Raw genomic sequence first — 22,128 nt, 5'->3', positions numbered from 1 at the left:
TCCATTCCTCTGTTTGTACCCATCGATCGCTGTTTCTGTTGGTAGCAGAAATTATAGAAAAAGTCTTCTAAGTCACTGCAATCGAATTAGTCTTTAGCCGCAAATAAAACGCAAATAAAACTTAGTATTTAGCATTAGTACTGTTAATGTTCCATTTCTTCTTCTGATGTACGTCTGCAAATGTTGAATTGCATTTTATTACAGATGATGCTTAAGTGGGACTGCTCAGAATGAAGTGTATAATGATTAATCTCAACTGAAAAGATAAAAACATTGCTTTAGATTAAAGAGTTATTTTATCTATTAAATCGCATTCGTTTGATAAATTTGTTTCATGTGTGTGTTTCCAGCTCTGGTTTGTGCGGCTGTCTCTTCTCACCAAGTTGAACCTTTTCCAAAATGCTGAACTGGAGATTGAACCCTTTGGCAATCTGGACCAACCAGATCTGTACTATGAGTACTATCCAACTGTTTACCCTGGGAGGAGAGGTACGAGCATATTCACCACATTATTTTCTGGCATTAACATTCTACGTTGAAAGTACTTTTGGTTTTGACCACACAGGTCAGACACTCAAAGTTAAGTACTCCTCAGCCGAACAACCATGATTTATTTATTTATTTTTTCAAAATTACTTTTCTATTTTATTCGTCCAAAAGCCTTACCATGAAAATTGCTTACAGAGAACTTGAAGTTTAATAGTATTTTTAATAAGAGCTCTGAAAAACCGAAAGCATACTCTCATGCAAGATTCTGCATTTTAACCAAGTTCTTTGGAAACACAAGCACACCACCACTGTCCTATTAAATATTCAAAGAAAAGTTCTGCCACAAGCTTGATATTAGACTGTATCATTGAGAAGCTCCAACAGCTCTACTTGTCTCCAGCAGTTCTTTGGTTTTGTTTTTCCTCTTTTTTCCTCTGCATGAATTGCTCTCTAATGTATTCCCATTACTTTGGATCTGCTTCGCCCCTCGGGCTACCACAGTGAAGGCAGCAGTAGAGACACAGCTGCACATACACAACATTTGAAGATACACTGCACAGCCTTCTAAAGAGAGCACCGATTGACTTTCCATTGCTCAATATTAAACGCTTTATGCCCTACTAGGTGTTCAGAGACAAACTGGCGTGAGTTGTTGCCTGGCATCAGAATTCGAACATGTCTTTACTCCGGCTCTTGCATCGAATATCTATTACCCGTGATCACTTTCTGTGTATGCCTTGAGACATGACTGCCCCATGTATCTCTCTTCTAAAGGATTGAGATCGATCAAGCACTCAAATAAAAAAAAAAGGTCGATGTTTGTTTGTTATTATTTTGTTTATAAAGTGAAAACTTGGAGACAGTGGTAACTTCGCTCTTTCAGTGGAAGCGCTTAGGTAGGGGTGGGCAATAAAACAATAACGATATCTGTCGCAATAGACTTGTGATCAATATTAATAGAAAATATGTCCAATAGAATGTAGAATTTCACTAAACTCCGATCCAGAACCACATTGCATTTTGGGAGATGTAGGCAGAGAAAAGGCCTTAAAAAAGACGACTGACTGATGTGATCAACAATCACTCTTAAATAAACTAGCAAAAGCCCAACGTGTAACGTCCGCAGTGGCAGTTTCATGTTGTTCCCAATATACTCAGACATTCTTTACTCCTCTAAGTCCTGCTCCCTTGGTTTACTCAAAGCCCTTGTGCTTTTATTTCACAAATAAAAAAATCTTAGTTCTTTGAAATAGATCATCGTTACCAGTCATTTTGACTCACCCAAATGATTTTGTGTACAATGTTTGTTTGTTTTTTTTGTTTTGTTTTTTTTTCAAATATGTTAAAACCAGCAAGCAGAGACAAAATTACCTTTGCCATGCTAACGTTTCTAAAAAGAAGCTTTTTTTTTTTCCCTTGGTGTTGTGTTTTTGTTAACAATCATTGCACTCAGAAATTGAATGAACAGAATTTTAACTGTTGATGACACTGCGAAGTGGCACAAAAAAAATATTATCCAAAACTTCACATCATCGTTCTATTGTTTTTCTGCTGTCTTTCTGCCTTTCACATGCTTTGGAAAACATCTTCTGGTTCCTCTCTCACATCTTTAACACATGTAAAAAAAATTTGGAAGAAACTGAATCAAATTTTGGCCGCAAAGTAAAAATGACAGGTGGACCACATTAGTTACTACTATATTTATTAATCAACAGTTACAAGGCAGTTTACATGTTAAAACGATCTGTGATTACCCTCAGTCAATATAATGAGGTCATTTTTAGCATAGGAATCACATTTCTACACTGCAAGATGACATTATGTTGATGCCTGAGCATACAAATGTCTTTACTGTCAATAATCGGTACAGAACTGTTTGCAGGAACTTTTATGCATTTTTATAGTAGCAATCAAATATTATTGTTGGTAGAAATAAAGATATTTTGGTTTACACATGCCAGTGCTCACTAACTACAGAAAAAAATCAACATTGATAAAAGCAAAGCTGCTAATCTTCAAGCAGGATACGGTGGTCCGCCGATATTTTCTTTGGTTAGGAAAAACAACCACCGTTTAGTACTCTAGAAAGTTAGGAACAAATCGTAATTTAGATGGGGAATTGTTGACATATGGTTGATATGAAATTTTCCATGTTCTTTTCCATGTCTTCTAAAGCCTAGAATGAGAAGACTCCATAAGTACAAAATGCTGAAGAATCTAAAGGACCAAAATTATTTCTTATAGAAAAGTTTGTAACCTGTTGTCTTTCTGTCAACCTAACCATCAGAATCAGACTTTATTGTCATTGTACAGAATTGCAACAAAAAATGTTCTGATTCTGAGTGTCTAGCCTCCATAGAAAGCTGTGTGACTGAGTCTAAAACTAGAACTTTTTCCAATGCAGTAATGTGGTTTCAGTAAGGAAGGTTGATGGGAGAGTCTGCCAACCTGTTTCTTTAGCTGTGCAAAGAACCGTCAAGCACATAATAAGCAACAACCACAGTGAGCTGCTCGTAAGTGTTGAAAAGACGGGACCCCTGGTGTTATGAGGACTACAGAGTTAAGACGTGTTCCAGTTACAGCAGCTATTCATTCACAAAAAAAGCATGCCTAGATCCTTTTATTTTAATGAAATAACTATCCATAGTGCCAAAGAAACTTTCAAAAACCACCAAATTCTAACTAACAAAAGTTCTGGCCGCAAAGTAAAAATGAAATTTTAATCTGATTCCAACTACTAAAGCCCAAAAAGACTGAGTAATGAATCACTTCAGAAGATAAAACTGTGTATAACAGGACAGAATCGCAGACGGTATGTGTTATGGGGGAAAACAAGAGTGTATCATGCCCTCCATTTTTAGATGGCGAACACCAGCGGATAGAGAATATAGATAGAAATTGAGATACACACTGGCAGAAGCAGCAGCCAAAGATGGAGTAGCTCGCAGAGTTTCAGATCAGATGACAGTATCAAAGAGACCCTGATCAAAGCCTGGGGACTCACCTGAACACAGGCTTTTGCTCAGGGGTGTGTGTGTCTGTCTGTCTGTCTGTCTGTCTGCGTGCGTGCGCGCGTGTGTGTGTGTGTGTGTGTGTGTGTGTGTGTGTGTGTGTGNGTGTGTGTGTGTGTGTGTGTGTGTGTGTGTGTGTGTGTGTGTGTGTGTGTGTGTGTGTGTGTGTGTGTGTGTGTGTGTGTGTGTGTGTGTAAGAGTGTGAATGATGTAGAGGCAGGCAGAGGGATGAGGCAGGGAGATGAGTGATGGAGCTGTGCGGCACACAGAGATGGAGAGATGAGAGGCTTTAATAAGCAGCCATACGTAGCTCGGTGCCATCTGTAGGTTCCTGCCTCCAGGGCTGTGTACAGTCTGTGTGTGGGTGGATGGCTTTATATTCTCATCTTTCTGTCTTCACTCTCCTGCTTCGTTCCCATCCCACCCCGTTCCATATTGTCCCTTCTTCCTCGCGCATTCTCTCCCTCCCGTTCCTGTGTTCCCTCCACCCATCTCCACCCTTTTTTTTTGTTGTTGTTTTTCATCCAGGCTCAATGGTGCCTTTCTCCATGCGGCTGCTGCACGCCGAGCTTCCCCAGTACCTGTCCAAACCCCAGGAGGCTCTGGACCGCCTGCACAACCTCAAAACTGTCTGCCTTGCTGTTAGTGCACGCGCACACACACACACACACACACACACACACACACACACACACACACACACACGCGTGCACGCTCTCAGCCTCAAGATGAAGTTTTTAGTCTCCTAACAATTTTTGAAGTCACTAAACTTCCCTAAAATGTTGATATTTTATATTAATCTGGAATGCACGCTTTGTCTTGAAAAATATGTAATAGGTCTGAACAAGTACACAAATAAGAAACATGATGTATATAAAAACTTTTTTTTTCTTGCAGAAGCAAAAAAATAATAATTTCTGCAACAAAAAAAAGGAGTATCTGACACAATCATTTATGGATTTCAAGTTGCTATTTTGCTTATTGACATTCATTCAATCATGTAGAAAAGTAGCATAGTGGTATAGCATTTCAGATTGATTAAATAAACATCTAAGCTGTTGGAAATTCTAAAATGAAAATTTGATTATCTTAAAGATTTTAAGATTACGACATTTTCTCAAAGATTGTGTTTAACAATAGCAGACTTGCAATAGCAGATTTGCTCCAGTTTAGTAGCTTATTCTTTATAATTATTGTTGAAAATAAAACGTAAGCAGTAATGGTGTTAAAAACTATTTTGTTTTAATTTGTTGAGACTTGCAGAAATCCTGATTTAAAAAAAAACCCTAAATATAATCAGAGAACTCATTTTATTTGTTAACATGCTTGTGCTATTTAAAATGCAGGCTCTAATTTAAATCCCCTGCCTGCACAGATACTGGAAAACCTGGAGAAAGGCTTGGCAGAGGACGGCAGCATGATCACCCTAGCACAGGAGAACAGGCAAGGTAAGCAAACACACCGCAGAGAATCCGACCTGGCTGCGTTCCCAGACTGCATCGCATCGTGGGAGGAAAGTCAGGTCACGGGCCTGAACAGTTAATCCAGATGCACACCTGGCGCAGGACTGCAGCATACCTCAGCCACACATACAACCCACCCAGTCTCAAGCACACACCTATGCAGTAAAAGTGTTTAGCCCCTCACAACTCCGCTGCTCTCACTGAATGTTAAATGTTCTCTACAGCACCTCACGCCATTCGGATCAATACGGATCGATCCTGCCAATCCACTCACATCTGCGCTGGAGTGTGCGAGGGAAATTTACCCAGATCCGCCTCCACGCAACTTGAATCAGACCTAGAATCGGGGCCATGTAGCTTCTAAATACTTCTTCGGCATGTGTTTATCAGTTCGAAAATGTGCCCACCGATAGCTTCAGCTGAGCTAAATACTGGAAAATTAGCTGGGTGACGCATGTATGACTGTATCCGTGAGGGCGCCTCGGTTCAGCCGGTTTCTCCTAACAAAAGCAGCGTAATGGCTGTGTCCTCTTTCTCTCCTACCCACACAGACAGTCGATAACGCAGGGCCTTGCCTTCACACATCAGAACCCCACTGAGTGATTAGCTCTTCCCTCAGCTCCGTCTCCCACAAACACAGTGATGAATAGTAACAGGCTCTTCCCACAGCAGACAAAGAGGAAATGTGCCGCAGTGTCTTCCTCAGCACCTCGCCTTAAAATAACCCAGGTGTTACAGCTGGTTGTAATGAGAGGGATGGAGGAGCGAAGAGCGCGGAGGCTTTTCAGAAAACTAGGATATCTCAGGAATATCCAAAAAGCGATGGGAGTGAAAATAGAAAGTCATTGAACCCCTCCCTTTTTCACCGTCTCTCTTTCCTGTTTATAGCATCCCTAAAGCTGTGGAGGTCTCGTCTCAGTCGGGTCATGTACTCCATGGCCAACTGCCTGCTGCTGATGAAGGTGGGTGCGTGTGTTTGTGTGTCACTGTGGGTGTGAGTCTCAGAGATCTCTGATGCCAGGCTGGTGGTGGATTCACAGTGAAATCCCCACAGACTGACCACTAATTGGATTCTTGGTCAGAGAAAGAACGAGCGGAGAGCAAAGAGGGGGGAGGTGATGGAGGTGTGGGTTCACATCAGGCCGTAGAGAGAAACACAGTGCCATCTACTGCTGAGACATGAGATTACAGTCAGCGCAGTTTCATTCCGGGCTTGGATTCTGATCCACAGCATCCCAGTTTTGCATTTTAGGATTGTGTTTCATACTTCTCCTTCAAAAGATGACAAAGACCCACACAAAATCAGCTTTTTTTTCTTTTCTTTTTTTTTTTTTTTTTACATTTTAAGATTTATATGAGGGGTTTTTTTTTTATTGCTGTGTAAGTTTTTAGTTTTGTCTTATTTTTCTTTATTTCACAACAGTTAGAATCCTTCTAGGTTTTCCTGATGATCAGTTCCCCAGGCTTCCTGAAGAAGAAGACATTAATTATAATAAAAGTAATAATGATCACGTAGAAGTAGTTTTTTAAACAAATGACAAATGTAATTCCAACAGAATTCTTTTAATAAAATTTATTTTTTTACTACTTTGCTATGTGTTGATATGTGGATTTATCCCTTGAGTTTAGAATGCTTTTTATGCAAGACCCATGGCTCAGAGATAGGTGAAACATACAAAAAAAACTGTGCCAAGAAATGTTAAGAAAATGTGTGAAAAATAGCCAAAATATGCAAATAGCATTTAAAGGACCTTCCAGAAATCTGAAGCATTTTAGATCAAGAACCTCGTAAAGTAAATTCTACTTTTTTTTTTTTTTTTTATCAAAATGTGAAGAAATGAAGGTCTTGTCCACATTAAACTCAATTTAAAGGCAAAGTCAAAAGTTTCAGTACATTCATATGCACATGCATGTTCAGTACACTCCTCCTGTGCCCCCTCTCTCAGCTCGGTACACACCGCGTCCACACACACCCCTCTCTGACCTCTCTGCAGCGCGTCGCTCAGCTTTCAAGTCGCCAAGTGAGCGATGCGTCGCAGCACATCGTCAGCGTGGGTGGAGGGTCACAGTGTCCTGCTAATACTCCAACTGTTTGACTATGCTCTCTCCAAACCCTGCTCTGTTTACCTCTCTCCACCCTTATCTTTTGTTTCACTCCTTTTCCACTCATTGTTCCCACTCACTGAATGCAATCTTGGAACCTATTTGTTCTCAGGACTACGTTCTGGCAGTGGAGACCTATCACTCCATCATCCAGTATGAACCCCAGCAGAGAGTGCAGCTGCTCAGCGGAATCGGACGCATCTTCTTGCAGGTCTGTGCATCACCAGATGGACGAATGGACTATAAGACTCCCTGGACACAGAATTAATTATCCGAGCTTTGCACAGTATGCCTTATGCTCCAATAGACCAAAAATAAACCCCCCTTTATTTTCTGTTAAAGAGGCTTTGATTAATGTTGTACAAATGCAAAAACCAGCAATTCATATTTGGTCTTTTTAAAGGCAGGAATGGTTTGACCTATTTTGTTATGTTAGAGAATTATTTTTTCTTTTGACATGCAATAAATATATATTTTTAAATTGTTAGTGTCTTTCAGCTTTGGGTTCATGCTAAACAAAAACCCCTGAAAACAAGAGCTCTTTCTCAGCAACAAGTTTTTATTGAAAAACGTTGACCCTGCTATTTTTTTTACAGTCACGCAACTTAGTTGTACTTGATTAATGACTTGACCATAATGCCACCTTTTTAATGTTTGTGGTGCATTAAACAAGTGCCGCCACATATATTACAGGCATAGAGAGCTTGAATGCATGGTACTTGAAAAATTAGCAAACACTTATTGCAGTCCAGGCTGAGTGGTATTGTGATTACCATAAATTTGTGAGAGTAAAGTTACAAAGAGCATTTTGTTCCAGATGCAACTTTCATTTGTCTTTTATATAACAGACGTTTTATGTACATATAAAACACCGCTAAACATTTAGATGTAGCAGCTACTCTAGCAAAAATGTTCTTTTGGATTTTTATACAATGTGGTTTGTTGAAAACACCAGTCATTACTTCCATGTGTGTTAGGAGAGGAAGTCACAGATGTAAGAAGTTGCTGCTGGAAGCAGATTGAATAACTTAGAGAATGGATGGGTTTCTGTTCCAAAACAGTGTTTAGATCTTGTTATATTTTTTTTCTGCAAGGATTTTTCTTCCTTGCAGATTTTCTTCCTTTCCTGTTTTTTTTTTTCCTGCTCTAAGAATTTAGGGGGTTTTTTTCAAGCAAAGACGTAGATCAGCAGTTAATGTACAGCTGCTTTATTTCCCAGATCGGAGACGTGAAAACTGCAGAAAGATACTTCCAAGACGTGGAGAAAGCCTACGAGACGAAAGGGAGTAACCTCAGTCACGCTACATGCGTCCTAATGAACAGGTACATGCAGATCAAGTGTTTTGCACCTATGGGGTAAAATTTGTGCTCATCTGGCAACACAGTACACAAATTTGTGCCTGATTTTCTAAACAGAAGGTAGCATCTCTGCTCTCTGGCCTGAGGTGGTGGAGCGTATTAAATAACACCGGCATGTGTTAATGATTACTTCAGTAAAAGGTCTGAACTTTGGATGATTGCGACAGCTTAATGGGTTTTTTTCCCCCTTTTTTTGGTGTTCTGTTGTGGATTTGCTGCTGTTTTTGAGTTAATTAGGAGGAAGGTTCATATCATCAGAGGCAAACTACAGAGATAATCTGAAGCAATGTTTTTAAAATATTAAAGTAAAAATACTAATTCGTTCTCTGTATTACAGTGAGAAAAAAACTAGTCTGTGCAGTGTGACCAGCAGGTGGCAGTGTGGATCACGTTGCAAATTAAACAGAATCGATCGTTTTTAGACATATTTAAAATATATATATACAGATGACTTGATCTAAGTGCCTTCATGTTAAATGAATGAATCAAGTTCTGCAGATCATTGCTTCCCTGAAGCATAATGGTAAAACAGCACTACATGTAAAAGAGAGATAGATGACACTGTCTTTAGTTTGTTTTTAGCCAGCTGATCTGCAGTGTGCAGCAACAAAGTGGACATGGGCAGTGGATGAATAAAACGATTGACTTTCCTGTTTCTAAATTTGTGAGTATAATACCTGAGTGTAACATATTTCTACCTGTTTTTTTAGGGCCTTTGTCTACCTCAGTCAGAATAATTATGCTGACGCACACGCAACTTTCCTTGAAGTTTTAAAAATTGACCCAAAAAATCCAGTTGTAAGTATAACTATACAAGTATTAGAGTCTACGCATTAGAAGCTTTAATTAGTGTGGTTGGATTTTCTGTCTTTTTACCCAGGGAAAAATGCAACAATTATGTCAAATATCTTTGAAATGTCCAACTAATTTCTATGGAACGGCCTTTTGTTTTTGTTTTCCTTGTTTGTTTTTTGTTTTTACAGGCAAATAACAACGCTGCAGTGTGTCTCCTCTACTTGGGCCGGCTAAAGGAGTCCTTGGGCCAGCTGGAGGGCCTGGTTCAACAGGACCCCGCCCAGTACCTCCATGAGAGCGTCCTCTTCAACCTGACCACCATGTATGAACTGGAGTCGTCGCGCAGCACGCAGAAGAAGCAGGCGCTGCTGGACGCCGTGGCCTGCCGGGAGGGAGACAGCTTCAATGCGCAGTGCCTCAAACTGGTCTGAGAGGAAGAAGGACAACTGGGAGAGAACTGTGCTGCTGCTGCCCCGCGATAACGACGGGTACTACAGCTCTGTGTTCAGAGAGGAACTAAGCCGTACTCCTGTGGGACAGTAAAACCTATGCTTGCTGTTCAGTTTCAGAGATGTTAAAAGGGGACGTTTGAGATCGACTTTTATCGCACTCAAGTGATCCAGCACTCCTGCCATGTGAGCAGCGACCCAGAAACAGTCCTCACACTTACAGCATTTTGAGACTGAAAGAATTTGTGGTGAATGTCCTTATTTGTTGTGTTGTTTTTGCTGCAGCTCTGCATAAATACTGAGGGAGTGGATGTCTGGCTCCAAGGCTAAAGAAAAATAATCCAACTATGTAACACATGAGCTTTTTTAAACCACTTTGAAATCTGGAGGACAAAAACATTACATGAGGGTCATGAGAGACTTGGCTTTTCTTTTTTGTCTCTACATACTTTTCTCTTATGCAAACAGGCTTCCTGCACATATTTCCAGACTTTTTGCAAACCCAAAATATTCCGAATCCTCAGTTCTTTTTAAGACGGGTTTTAAAAATAGAAATAATAAAAACTTACATTTCTAAATTGGTCTGAACTTAAGGCAGAAGTTTAAACAGAAGACGGAAACAAATGAAACGTGGACAGATGGATGGACAAAAATACAAGAAAGATGAAACAAAGAGGGATGAAAATGCATAATGATAGATGACTGGGCCGACATACTGGTAAGATGGAAGAATGAATGTGTGGTTGAATAGGTGGAAGGAAAAGACTTTTAGTGAACAGTATAAGGAACGAGTCTGGTAATATTAATGTTCTTTCCTCACCCAAACCTAAAAAGCCTCTTGAATAAAATTCAGCAGTTTTCCAGACTGCTTAGGAACTGTGTGCAAGAAGCTTTCCTACATCCAGACACTGATCAGTCAGAACCCTCAGTTTAATCAACTAAAAGTTGTTTCTGTGATGGTTCATTCTTACCTGGATGCAGTAATGTTAGGTTAAAATTGTAACTAAATCTGGGATAATGCTTAATCCACATCAGTGATTTTTTTCTCTCTCTCTTTCTGCCCAGCTGGAATGTGGTTCTTTTTAGGCCCGTCTCTTTAAGCTGTCACATGACCCTCTGCTCAAAGATTATTGCACCATGAAAACAGCCCCATCTTCTGAAGTTAATTCAAAAAGACACAATAGGCTGCTCTTTAAAATCAGTAGACAACACGTTTCCAAAACATTCCTCTCAGTAAATATACTTTAACTGAGAAATTCAAAATAAAAATTAAAAAGTTAAATAATGATGTATATGAGAAGTTTTCAGAAACTTTTAGTCAGGAGGACGTGTGTTGTTACACTACAGGAGCTGCTGGCTCACAGTGAGACCAGACCTGGGCATTATCCTGAGCTTCAGACTCCTTCAACTTTTTTAATGCAACTTCTACTGGATTACCACTAGATTTCATCACTCCTGCTGTGAAAATTAACAAGCCCCTCAGATTGCATCGGTTTCATTCCCACTGAACAGAACTGTAAAAATATTCAAAATCCAAAGTTGTACATATCTGAAGCGTTGTCTTGATTATCTTATTGATTTGTTTTGCTTTTTCTTCTGCTGTTATCTTTATGTCTATCATATTTATGTATACAAAGAGCCATTTTATCCTGAATAAATCTATTGTGTCGCAGTAACATGCTGGAATTAATAAAAATGGAATATAAGACAAATTATGAGCAGCAGATTCATTTCTAGTTTAATAAAAATGTACATTGACCTGTCATGAACACCATTTTGTTCATTTCCCGAGCTTGGAATTAGAAATTAGACTCATGCTTTATTACAAATGAAGTCACCTTTTAGTAAAATTACTTCAAACTTTTTCACCTCAAACCCAGGTAAAATATAAAAAGCATGAGTATCTAAAAAAAACTAATAAGTGAGCTCTTAAAAAGCACCATGTAACCTTTTAAACAGTACAGCACAAAGGAGTAATCTGATGCCTTCCACCTCAAGATCTCTTTCATCACAAATGATCAGTGTACGTCTTTCCTCATCAGTCTTCTTGTGAACCTGCTGAGGTCAAACTGAAGGAAGTGATTTTAGCGTATTAGTTGGGAGGGAGTCTGCAGCCGTTCAGGATCCCTTCAGCGAGGCCACGTATTTCTGCCGGATGTCAGAGTCGTCTGCCGGCCGGTTGTAGGCCTTCCACACCGGCTCCCCGACAAACAGCCGCATGGCTTTGGTGTAGTTCTGCAGAAGAAAAAAAAAACACTCAGAAAAACCTGACCGACGTCCCAGTTCATCGTCTGCATAAACAAAACTCAACAACCTATCCAGTTCACACACATTAATTAGGTTCTGTGTAATGATTAAGGGAAATCGTCAAAAACCCGCTTCTGTTGCCTATGGCTTCAAGACGCCTCCTCCAGGTGTCGTTTTGGCTCATTCTTCAAATCCTGACGGTTTTGTAGACCTCCTCTATAAACTGCAAGCTTCAGTTCTTTCAGTAAATCTCTGACTTATTTAATGCTTTTACCCGCTTTGTATAATTGCTAAATTAGTGAACTATCGGGTGTGTTAAATCTTCGATGTACCGTCTCATCCAGGGTGAAGCGGTGGTAGATGCCGGCCGGCAGGGTGATCAAGTCTCCCTTTTTCATGGCGATTCGGATCCATCTGTCCTCCTTGTCCCGGACATCAAAGTAGGCCTGCCCGTCCAGGATGTAGCGGATCTCATCATCCAAATGTAAATGCTCCTCATAGAACATCTTCAGCTGAAGTATAAGGTAGAGTAGTAGAATTAGTACCTGAGACAATAGTAGTGCTGCTAATGATGCTGCCTACATATGTCTATATCAGAAATCTAATGTAATGTACCTGAGGGTTTGTCACCCATCTAAACTTATTACTAAAGAACATAGAAAACCTGCAAGCTTTAAAATAATCTGTTTCAATATGCGAGTGTGTTCCTTAGCAATACTGTCGAATTTTTTTACAGTTTCTATTGATTTCTTTTTTCTTGTTTTGTTTGGTTCCATGAAGATACTGATACAGGTCTTTTCAGAATGTTTCATTGTTGAAGTACCACTTTCAGCAGCGGGTTTGGGATTATTAAAAAAGTCGAGATTATGGATTGATGAGACAGGAGCATGAAGAAATATTAAGCTAAGAACGCTGGATCGCTTGTTACCCCATTAATGAATAATATTAGAAAGACATTAAATATGTGGTCAATTTAATATTCAGATTTTTTTTCTGAAAATAATGTATATTTATTCCTTTATTTTGTTTTTCATTTAACAGAAGCAAATACAGTAAATACCACTTCAAATATATAAAACATATAGACATAAAACATATGTAAGGCATAAAGGTTTTGAGTCAAATATTATTTAAACCCCAATCTCTGGATAGGCTTTTAAGGATTTTAACATTAAATATGTGTAACCTACTTATTTCAACAACTTGTGTGTCCACTCATGCTTAAAAAGAGCATTTCAATTTGTTTGTATCCGTAAAGATTAATTAAACATTGAAAAATAAATCTGGAATGTGGTCATAACTCATGCATTAAGAAAGAGCATAAATAAATATGAAATTTAAAAATACAATTAACTGCAGTTTACTGGTGTTGCCATAAGCTGTTGATTTCTTGTGTTTGCAGAACTTCGACTGCAATGTTTTTACAACAAATTACAACAAATCCTACCAAATATCATTACATCTCCATATTGCCCATCCTGATGGAGTACTCAAAAGTTGTACTCAAGAAATTGCACAACTTCCAAAATATTTTTAGACAAGTGGAAGTAAAATAGTTACCTTTTCCTCATAGTTGGGTAGTTTGTCCCTTGCGATTGTAATAATGTCCATGTAGGAGTATCCTTGCTCTTTGCGGATCTTTTTCAGCTCTGGATCCGTTTCATGGGTATCAGCATTCAGCTGCAGGGACACAGTAAGCAAAAGAAGAGCTGTTCTGTTCAGAACGGTTTATTTGTGTAATTAAGACGCTGTGAGAGTTAAAGTGGCTACATGGCTATGAGGAATATACTTCTGCCTATTGGTGTCGAGCAGCAGCTGAGGAATGTGTGTATTTACTTTCCAGTGGAAAACTCCGAGCTTCCTCAACTCGTCCAGGGAGACGGACTGATTCGGGTTCAGTCTATGGGGCTTCCTCTGGTCCTCGTCTGAGCCGTCCATGTACCAGGCTTCTAAACCCATACTAAACACGTCGGTTTTCACTCGCAAACAATTAAAAACGAAAGAGATCTGCGATAAATCCTTGACATCTGACAAATGTGCTTTTAGGACTGAAACTCACGTGACTGACGCAGTACGTCTTTTGTTGTCACGGATTAAACCAATCACAGAGAGATGTCCCGCCCAGTTGTCTTTGAGCGATCCAATCACAACGCGAACAAATGCTGCGTTCAATTTTATCTGAAAAGTCTAAATTGCATAACTGATAACGGATGTAAGGAAGGAGCAATAAAAATTATTCACTACATAATTAAAATGTAGTATTTCAGACATTTGGTCAATTTAATCTTAATTTTACTCAAAACGTTCTAAGCGTAGAAGCGTATGTTTAAGGGACGGAACATAAAGCAGCATGCGAAATCAGTGTGCCAGGGTTCAAAATAAAAGCCCCACAAACTAAGGGCATTCATATCATCAGTTTATGTAAACCTCTGACCCCAATTGCATTTATGAACTTAGTCTGATTAAGATGTTACAAGTACAACCACATGGTACACAAAATAAAAAGGTATACTTTCTCAGTTATGAATTAACAACACAGAGTAAAAAAATGGCCTGTTTTAAACCTTTAGACCTTTGAAACTAACACAAATACAAATATTTATGTAAAAAAAATCACCAATACTACACAACTGTAGTTTAATGCTCTGAGTGGTTTATTAATGGAGTAATGTATTTATGCCTGTCTTAGTTAATGGCACTGGAAATGATGAATCAATGTCCAGCTTCCATCTCCTCCTCCTCTTCCTCATCTTCTTCCTCTTCTCCCTCCTCCTCATCCTCCAGCAGAGCATCCCGAGAGACCATGTAATCGGCCATGTTGGGGAGTCCGGATATCACGCAGCAGCTAAGGGCGCTACGGAAGATTTCCATGTCGCAGACCTCAGTCCACATATCTGTTAAGTTGTTGTAACACTCAACGTTGTAGCAAGTGGTATAGCCATTGAAGCCCCCAACAACAAAGAGCCTATCTTCAACCACTTCAATGCCAAAGTTGCTGCGGGTCGTAATCATGGAGCCCACGTTCGTCCAGAGATTAGTCTCAGGGTTGTAGGCCTCAGCAGTGCGCAGACGCCTGTTGCCATCAAAGCCACCGACCTGTTAGAGAGAAGGAAAGTGTGCTGTTTGATGGGATTCAAGAAAGTTAGTACCTCCTTCAACACCAGGATACACAAGTAACAACATTAAAAAAAAAAACAACTAAGACCAAAAATACACACAATCTAAAGTTCTAAATTTAGTAGGTTTTGATTTTAAGATGAGCAACTCAACCCAAATAATTACCTTGCCATTGTCATTAGCTTAGGTCTGGATTTCGTCGATAAATTCAACGACATATCTTTAAAAGGATTCATCATCATTTAGCAAGGAAAGAAGAACAAAATAACATTGGGAGATTGGACAGAGTTTTATTCTTTGTCAAGAAAAACATTTGTCTGAAAAATTGTGATGTTTCCAAGATTACTGGCACGATACAGTAATCCCACAGGAGGATGAATTATGATCTGGGACTTTTGTCCTTCAATGGAGCTTCAGTTTGTGCACGGTCGTCACACCACGAATAATACAGACAAAGCAGGTAATACAGTAATCGTCCCTCTTGACTGAGGGGCTCAGTGTTTTCAGTGTTCACTTTTTTAACAGGGCAACCAGGCACGTTACCACATCCATCAGAAAAGTTACTTGTTCCAGTAGAATGCCCTCTTTTTTAAGCCATCCTACCTGTTTTCCTGATCCAAATCCCACTATAAACATTTTGAGATCTAGGTTTACATAAACAGACATCGGTTCCTCAAAAACGTTTCTATAGCGATAAACAAGAAAATTGGGTCTACTCACTGCTGACTCCTTTTTAACCCATTTATTTTCACTTTATATTTTTTTAAACTTCCTAAATCTATATATTAGTTTGTCTTTTGCTCCTGTTTCTTTCATTTAAATTCTTAGGCTCTATTTACTACGCTGGATTGTACCAGGGTGTTTATTTCCTGCTGGTCCTTAAAATTTTAATGAGTGTAAATCAGTTTTATATGAAGGCTTGTTAAAACTTTTTACAGGGTTGCCATGGTGTTGTTTTATTTGCAAAGGACACAACTAATGTCAGAAAAACAAACACTTAAAAAAAGTCCAGGGAATGCACAACATAGGCAAGAAATATTTTAGTTATTTTCTTTTATTTCAGATTTCAGTTACAGCTGAAAAAAAAAATTGATTACATATATTATATTAACATAATGTTATAATTACCTTTTGTCCAATAGATTAAAAGGTTTTTGCATATACATGTACAATTTAATTGACATAGACTTGAAGAATCTAAAATGGAAGTTCAAATTTGACCCCTTAAGTTTTTGCACACAGCATGTAAAACATGATAAAGCAACACTACAAAATAAAATTCTCTCCTGTGTTTCACTTCAGATACTTCCTGACACACTTTTGTAGTGTTATGTAAATTTTAAATTGTGAACTTAATGACATAATATTTCACCCAAACACTAGATCCAGAAGACAACGTCTCATGCATGTGGTAAATACCAAATGTTACCACACCACTAGTTAATTAAAGTACTAGCAGTTGTTCAAATTTACTTTGTGTATTTTTCTATTCTGTCTGTTGATTTTTGTCTTGAAAAGCACCGTAGAAGTAAAGTTTTACTTACTTACTTACTTACTTACTTACTTACTTACTTACTTACTTACCCCCCTCCCTCCCCCTGCGTCTGATCAGATTAGAAACAAACATTGATGGAAGCCTCCACACATTATAAGTGAGGTTTCAACATCTAACCTGTGCTTCCGCACAGTTTCCTGTACTTACTGCAAAAACATGACCTGCATAAGCAATGACTCCTATTCCACTGCGTCGGCTGTTCATGGGGGTAATCAGTGTCCACTGGTTGTTCTCTGGGGTGTAAAATTCAGCTGTCTGCAGGCACTCTGTTCCATTGAATCCCCCACAAATATAAATCTAAAAAAATAAATAAAATAGTCCTAAATGATTTAACTGTTTATATCAAGCACATCATATAAGTATGTAGTGAAATTTCTTAAAAAAATAAAATAAAAAAAAAGTCACAAGTTGGGCTTTTGCTTTTTACTTTTTTTTTATGACAGGATAGTAATTGATTATAACTTTTTGGACATAAGGATACTTGGTCAGATAGCAATGACATGAGTGCCAGGAGTTCTGTCTCGCTTTCCTTCAGCTCTTTACAAACCAGCTACAAGCACTTCACTGTCAGCAGAACAATCAAATCATCTTTTGAAGGGAACTCTTGTAGGAGGCAAGTGAAACGTTGCAGCTTTCAACTAAAGAAAATACTTTAACTCCATCTTTACAGCATAAAAACGGTGCCCCCTTTATAGTGCCTTGGCCAAAGTATAAGTATGTAAAATATTCAGCTCCATTCATCTTCCCACCAACTCTGATCATATTTTCTTTAACCTGCTGAAGGAAAGCATCCCCATAGAATAATGCTGCCACCACAGTATTTTTCCGTTTGGATATGTTTGCTTAGGGAGAGGCGCTGTGTACATTTTCTGCCAAATATGGCATTTTTTTCCCAAAAGGGCTTTTTTTTTTTTTTTCTTCAATTTTGCTTCGTTCTCAGGGAATAGATGACCAGTAGCTAAGTTAAATTAAGCAGCTGAACAATCCAATTTGAATTCTGACATTTCCTTGACAGTTTTGGTTCCATTTATGTTTTCAGGCCTTCAATTACCACAGCAGTTTAAAAAGTAGCACACAAACTCAGTTGACCCACCTTATTGTTAAGAGTGGTGCAGCTTGCATCGCTCCTTTGCTCGTGCATGGGAGCAATCAAATTCCACTGGTTTGTCTCCGGCTTATAGAACTCTGCTGTGTTCAGTCGCCCGTGTCCATTATAACCTCCCATGGCGTAAATACACCCATTCAGCACAGTCACACTCACGTAGCAGCGCCGGTGGTGCATGGGAGCCACCTCATGCCAGGTGTATGCAACGGGGTCAAACTTGCGAACGCTGTTGAAATGCTCCACCCTGTTGAAACCTCCGATGCAATAGACGTAGCCGTTGAGGAAGGCGGCACCATGATAGGCACAAGGCCGCTCAAGGTTGTTGCCAACATTGGTCCAGCGGTCATAACGAACATCGTATGCCTCAATGGCATTGGTTGGATCTCCACCACTCCACCCACCGATGGCTAGTAGGATAGTGTTAGGTCGACGAGGGCGATTGAAGTTGCTGGTCAAATGGGTTCTAAATAATAAAACTTGACTCATGGTTCCCATCGCTTCAGACAAGAGGCCCACACAGTGTTTTTTCACCAGCACATTTGGCAGCAGCTTGTCTTTGAAATAGTCTATGTTGAACAGGGCCAGTCGGATCTAGACAGAGATAACAGGAGAAAATGTATTTCTCTGCATTTTTTTTTTTTAAATCTCATAAACGGTTGCAACATGTTCGCCAAAGGTTTTTCAGTACTCTTTTCTGTTATTCACAGTGTGTGAAAAACTACAGATCCTTTACAAAGAAATCCTCAAAAGGAAATGTATACATATTTAAATTTACATGTATAAATTTTAGGCATAGTTAAATGGCATCCTTATAACAAAATGTATTATGTTAATTGAACTATTTTTGTCATTTTTATGACTTCAAGGAAACTGAAAATGGTCAAAATCTATGTCAGTGTCAATGGTGGTAGTTTCTGCAGTTGCACGTGAAAAACTGTTTGATTCTGTATTTCAAATGGACTTCAAGTTCTGTGAATCCATAATGTTAAATAGAGCACACTCGAATGCAAAGAGCAGTTCTTGTCTAAGGGAAGCGTGCTTCACAAAGTGCCATCAAGTTGCTTGCTAATTTGACTTTTGTCGCACATTTACGCTGTACTTACAAAGTAAAAATAAATTGCCCATGTCTAAGACTGCTGCTTGGTGATGCTGTTAAAGAAATTTGTTACCATTGCATTTGTTTTATGTTGTCCGCTTTTTATTTATTTGTATTCTTAATGTAAACTGTATGTTTAAATATAGAAAATGTATTATTTTAAACTCTTAATGTCTTACTATCAAATATCATAGATTTACAACAAAACCAGTATGAAGAAAACAATACTAATTGTTAAGAGGTTAGTTTTTAAAGTTTCAACTGAAACATGTACAAGTAACAAACATCATGGGAATCCAACAAAAAAAAAGTTTTACTAAAATTTACTTTTTTACACCTTTAGATATATAATAAAAATAAAACACCGTACTTTTGTTCCAACAAGTTTCCTGCAAATTCTACATGGTAAATGTGTGATTCATTGTTTTGATCATTATACCAGTTAATTGTTGTTGATTTTTAAAATATATAAAGATTATTATCTTCAAATAATGTTTGATTTAGTTAAATTATTATATTTCCTGTCATTAGGGTGTTGTTGTTTTTTTTTTCTCACTGACATTATTTGTTTTCTTTTGCAGTATCAAAACAAGCTGTTTATCTTGAAGAGCTTTATTCAGACTTTGCCTTCCCACATTGGGGGAGGTTATGTAAACACTCTGAGTTCAAATTATTTACTAAAACTTGCTATAGTCAATTTCTGTAAAAAAAAGAAAAAGAAAAAAAAGAAAAAGCAATGTACTGTTAAATGTACTCCAATAAACTCAGCAAACTTCCTAATTAATGTTTTTTTGCTCTGCTTTCATAGTGCAGCCTGAATAACATTGGCAAAGAAATAATGAAATAATGAATGTGTTGAATATTTAAACTCAATCTAATGACTACACCTTAGTCATGAGAAGTTGGAAGTATGACTCTCTCTCTGGAAGATCATGAGAAGTCCACCTCAAAAGGGCCTCATACACCTTATTTTCCTTTGTCACATTCAGGTTATCTTTTTCTATGATCTCAGCTAGCTCGTTTGCAGAGAGCTGCAGGAACTCATCACACAAAGCAATCTCCTCAAAGTGTTGCAGGATGTAGGCGAAGGCATTCCAACGCAGCTCAGGGTGCACACAGATTGTCGCGTACCTCCAGATGCCGATGCAGTTGTCTGGCCTCATGAGACGCTCGAGGAACATGCAGCAGACACGCACCACCTCATGCACATTCAGCTGATCTGCTGCTTGAAGAAGCTCTTGCACATTAGCTTCAGTGACGGTGAGAGAGTTTGTGTAAGCATAGTCGAGAATGAGCCGCATCATTGCAGATGAGATTCCTGGTATGTGAAACACCTTTTGGTCTTCGTTGGACCATCGTGTGAAGAGAGCACTGAGGAGGAAGCACATTGTGGAATTTCATTAAGACACAACCATGTTTTATTTAATATTATACATGTGTTCCACTCCATAACTTGTGTAAAATGTGTTAAAATCTGATTAGAGTTTATCTACTTCTTACTTACTGTAATGTATGCAGTGAAAACATAAAATAGAGCTATTGAGATTGTAATTATCTTCTCTTAAGTGCAATATGGTAACAATCTATCGATGAAACTAATTGTGTTTATATGTGAAAAAGTCTTAAAATGTATTTTGCTTTTAGACACTGGGTTATTTTTTTATGTCTCTTCAGACATACCTGGCATGTTTCGACGTTTTACTTCTGTCTTAGTCAGAGCAGGTGTCACAGGTTTTGTTGAAGACGGAAGTAGAACGTCGAAACATGTTAGGTATGTCTGAAGAGACATAAAAAATAAAGAAAGAAACTTTAAGACTTTGGGAACAATATAGCTCTGTTTAACTGTAAGACCACTTGTATTAAAAATGTATAGAGAAAAAGGTTTGATAAACCAAGTTTATGACAGGGAATCGATCTGAAACGGGGTGAGCATGAAGGAGCCATTCAGCTGCTGAACGGCTCCATTATAGATAGATAATGGAGCCGTTATGATCATGGCATTATGATCATAATGATCATCCTTGAACTTTTTCACTTTTCACAAAGAGCTGGATTTACAAATACTCATACATGTAAATATCTTGTTGATTAAAACTATTGGTGGCCGTCGCATGGCTCAGTGGCTCGACTGAGTGTCTAACTGAAATGTATCACCATTTTTTTTTTATCTGCACAAAAACAAACAACTTTCAAATGTACTGCTAGTAGGAAAAAACATATAAGAACATAAATTAACTCTGCATATGAAATGCTGACATAAGTACAGTCGCTTTAAAAAATATTAACTCCCTTTTTGTAATTTTGTAACAGTTACAACCCCACCCCACTTTCAAAGTGAATAATGATTTCTACAAAATAATGACAAGTTAAAAAGTAACATAAAATGTTATTGTATAAATATTAATTCAGTTTAAAATGACTGACCTAATTCAAAAGAGGTTCAACCATTTGGTGATAATTGTCTCACAGTGAGTGGAATTGAAAACACCTGAGTGCTGTGACTGTGTCCCAGGTGATCATAGCATAAAGACACTTGTTTCTGGACGTTTGTTCAATGATTACTCAATAATCATGGCCTCCATTAAAACATGAAGACAAAAGTAAACTCCAAGCAAATCACAGAAAAGATTATTGAAAATAAGTCAATTTAGTTCCATCATAAAGAAATGGAAGCAATATGGTATGTCCATATTGGGCCATCCTCTCAAAAACTGAGTGACTGTGCAAGAAGGAAACTAGTGAGAAAGGCTAGCAAGACACATCTAACACTTAAGGAGTTTATCAGCTTAGATGGGAGACACTCTGCTTATAACTGTTGAATGAAAAAGCCACTGTTGAAGAAAACTCATATCAAGGCTCATATCATAAAATTTGCCAAAAGGCATAAAGGAGACTCAATGGCCAAGTCGAAGAAAGTCTTTTGTTCTGACCAGACCATCAGACAAGATGCTATGTTTGGAGGACACCAAAAACCACACATCACTTCCACTGTGAAACATGGTAGTGGCAGAATTATGTTGTGGGGATGCTTCTCTACAGAAAACCCTGGGAAGCTCTCAAAGGTAGAAGGTAAAAAAAAAATAAAGAGCCATCTGGAGGATTAAACACCAAATGTTCAGTACTTGTATAACACTTTATGAAGTACTACATACTTCAGTCATTCATCCATTCACTCAGGTACTCACAATTGATGGTTGTTAGCTCCCATCAATTGGTAGCTAATGACGAATTGATGTTGTTAGCAACCAACTGATGGTAGCTAACAACCAATTGATGATAGCTAACTATTAATTGATGGTAGCGAACTACCAAGTGATGGTAGCTAACTACCAATTGATG

At 38.4% G+C, this 22,128-nt stretch overlaps 3 protein-coding genes across 4 annotated transcripts in view; 1 reads left to right on the top strand and 2 right to left on the bottom strand.

Annotated features, from left to right (window-relative positions):
- Positions 1-11,372, top strand: part of trappc12 (trafficking protein particle complex subunit 12) — a 29,109-nt gene extending 17,737 nt beyond the window's left edge. Inside the window, exons 5-12 of the mRNA XM_008399625.1 lie at positions 351-489; positions 4,029-4,141; positions 4,876-4,948; positions 5,852-5,925; positions 7,179-7,277; positions 8,286-8,389; positions 9,136-9,223; positions 9,409-11,372. Coding sequence (XP_008397847.1) covers positions 351-489; positions 4,029-4,141; positions 4,876-4,948; positions 5,852-5,925; positions 7,179-7,277; positions 8,286-8,389; positions 9,136-9,223; positions 9,409-9,651 — 933 coding nt within the window. The 3' untranslated portion in view covers positions 9,652-11,372. The remainder of the gene's footprint in view (positions 1-350; positions 490-4,028; positions 4,142-4,875; positions 4,949-5,851; positions 5,926-7,178; positions 7,278-8,285; positions 8,390-9,135; positions 9,224-9,408) is intronic.
- Positions 11,373-11,381: 9 nt separating this feature from the next.
- adi1 (acireductone dioxygenase 1) lies at positions 11,382-13,996 on the bottom strand. The gene is made up of 4 exons (XM_008399627.1): positions 13,753-13,996; positions 13,477-13,596; positions 12,249-12,428; positions 11,382-11,904 (listed from the first exon to the last, which is right to left on the bottom strand). Exons 1-4 carry the CDS (start codon positions 13,873-13,875, stop codon positions 11,788-11,790), a joined length of 540 nt encoding a protein of 179 aa, XP_008397849.1. The 5' UTR covers positions 13,876-13,996; the 3' UTR covers positions 11,382-11,787.
- A 551-nt stretch (positions 13,997-14,547) lies between these two features.
- LOC103458653 (kelch-like protein 10) overlaps positions 14,548-22,128 on the bottom strand; it is a 9,253-nt gene continuing 1,672 nt past the window's right edge. The window contains exons 2-6 of one of the 2 annotated variants that reach the window (XM_008399623.1): positions 20,470-20,566; positions 19,677-20,160; positions 17,682-18,284; positions 16,736-16,885; positions 14,548-15,012 (exon numbers count right to left, since the gene is read on the bottom strand). In XM_008399623.1, coding sequence (XP_008397845.1) covers positions 14,629-15,012; positions 16,736-16,885; positions 17,682-18,284; positions 19,677-20,093 — 1,554 coding nt within the window. In that variant the 5' untranslated portion in view covers positions 20,094-20,160; positions 20,470-20,566 and the 3' untranslated portion in view covers positions 14,548-14,628. The remainder of the gene's footprint in view (positions 15,013-16,735; positions 16,886-17,681; positions 18,285-19,676; positions 20,161-20,469; positions 20,567-22,128) is intronic. The other variant, XM_017302518.1, reaches the window with a different exon arrangement.

Source organism: Poecilia reticulata, linkage group LG22 (genome assembly GCF_000633615.1).
Source record: "Poecilia reticulata strain Guanapo linkage group LG22, Guppy_female_1.0+MT, whole genome shotgun sequence".
Classification (NCBI taxonomy): domain Eukaryota; kingdom Metazoa; phylum Chordata; class Actinopteri; order Cyprinodontiformes; family Poeciliidae; genus Poecilia; species Poecilia reticulata.
This window is presented reverse-complemented; position numbering and strand designations above follow the sequence as displayed.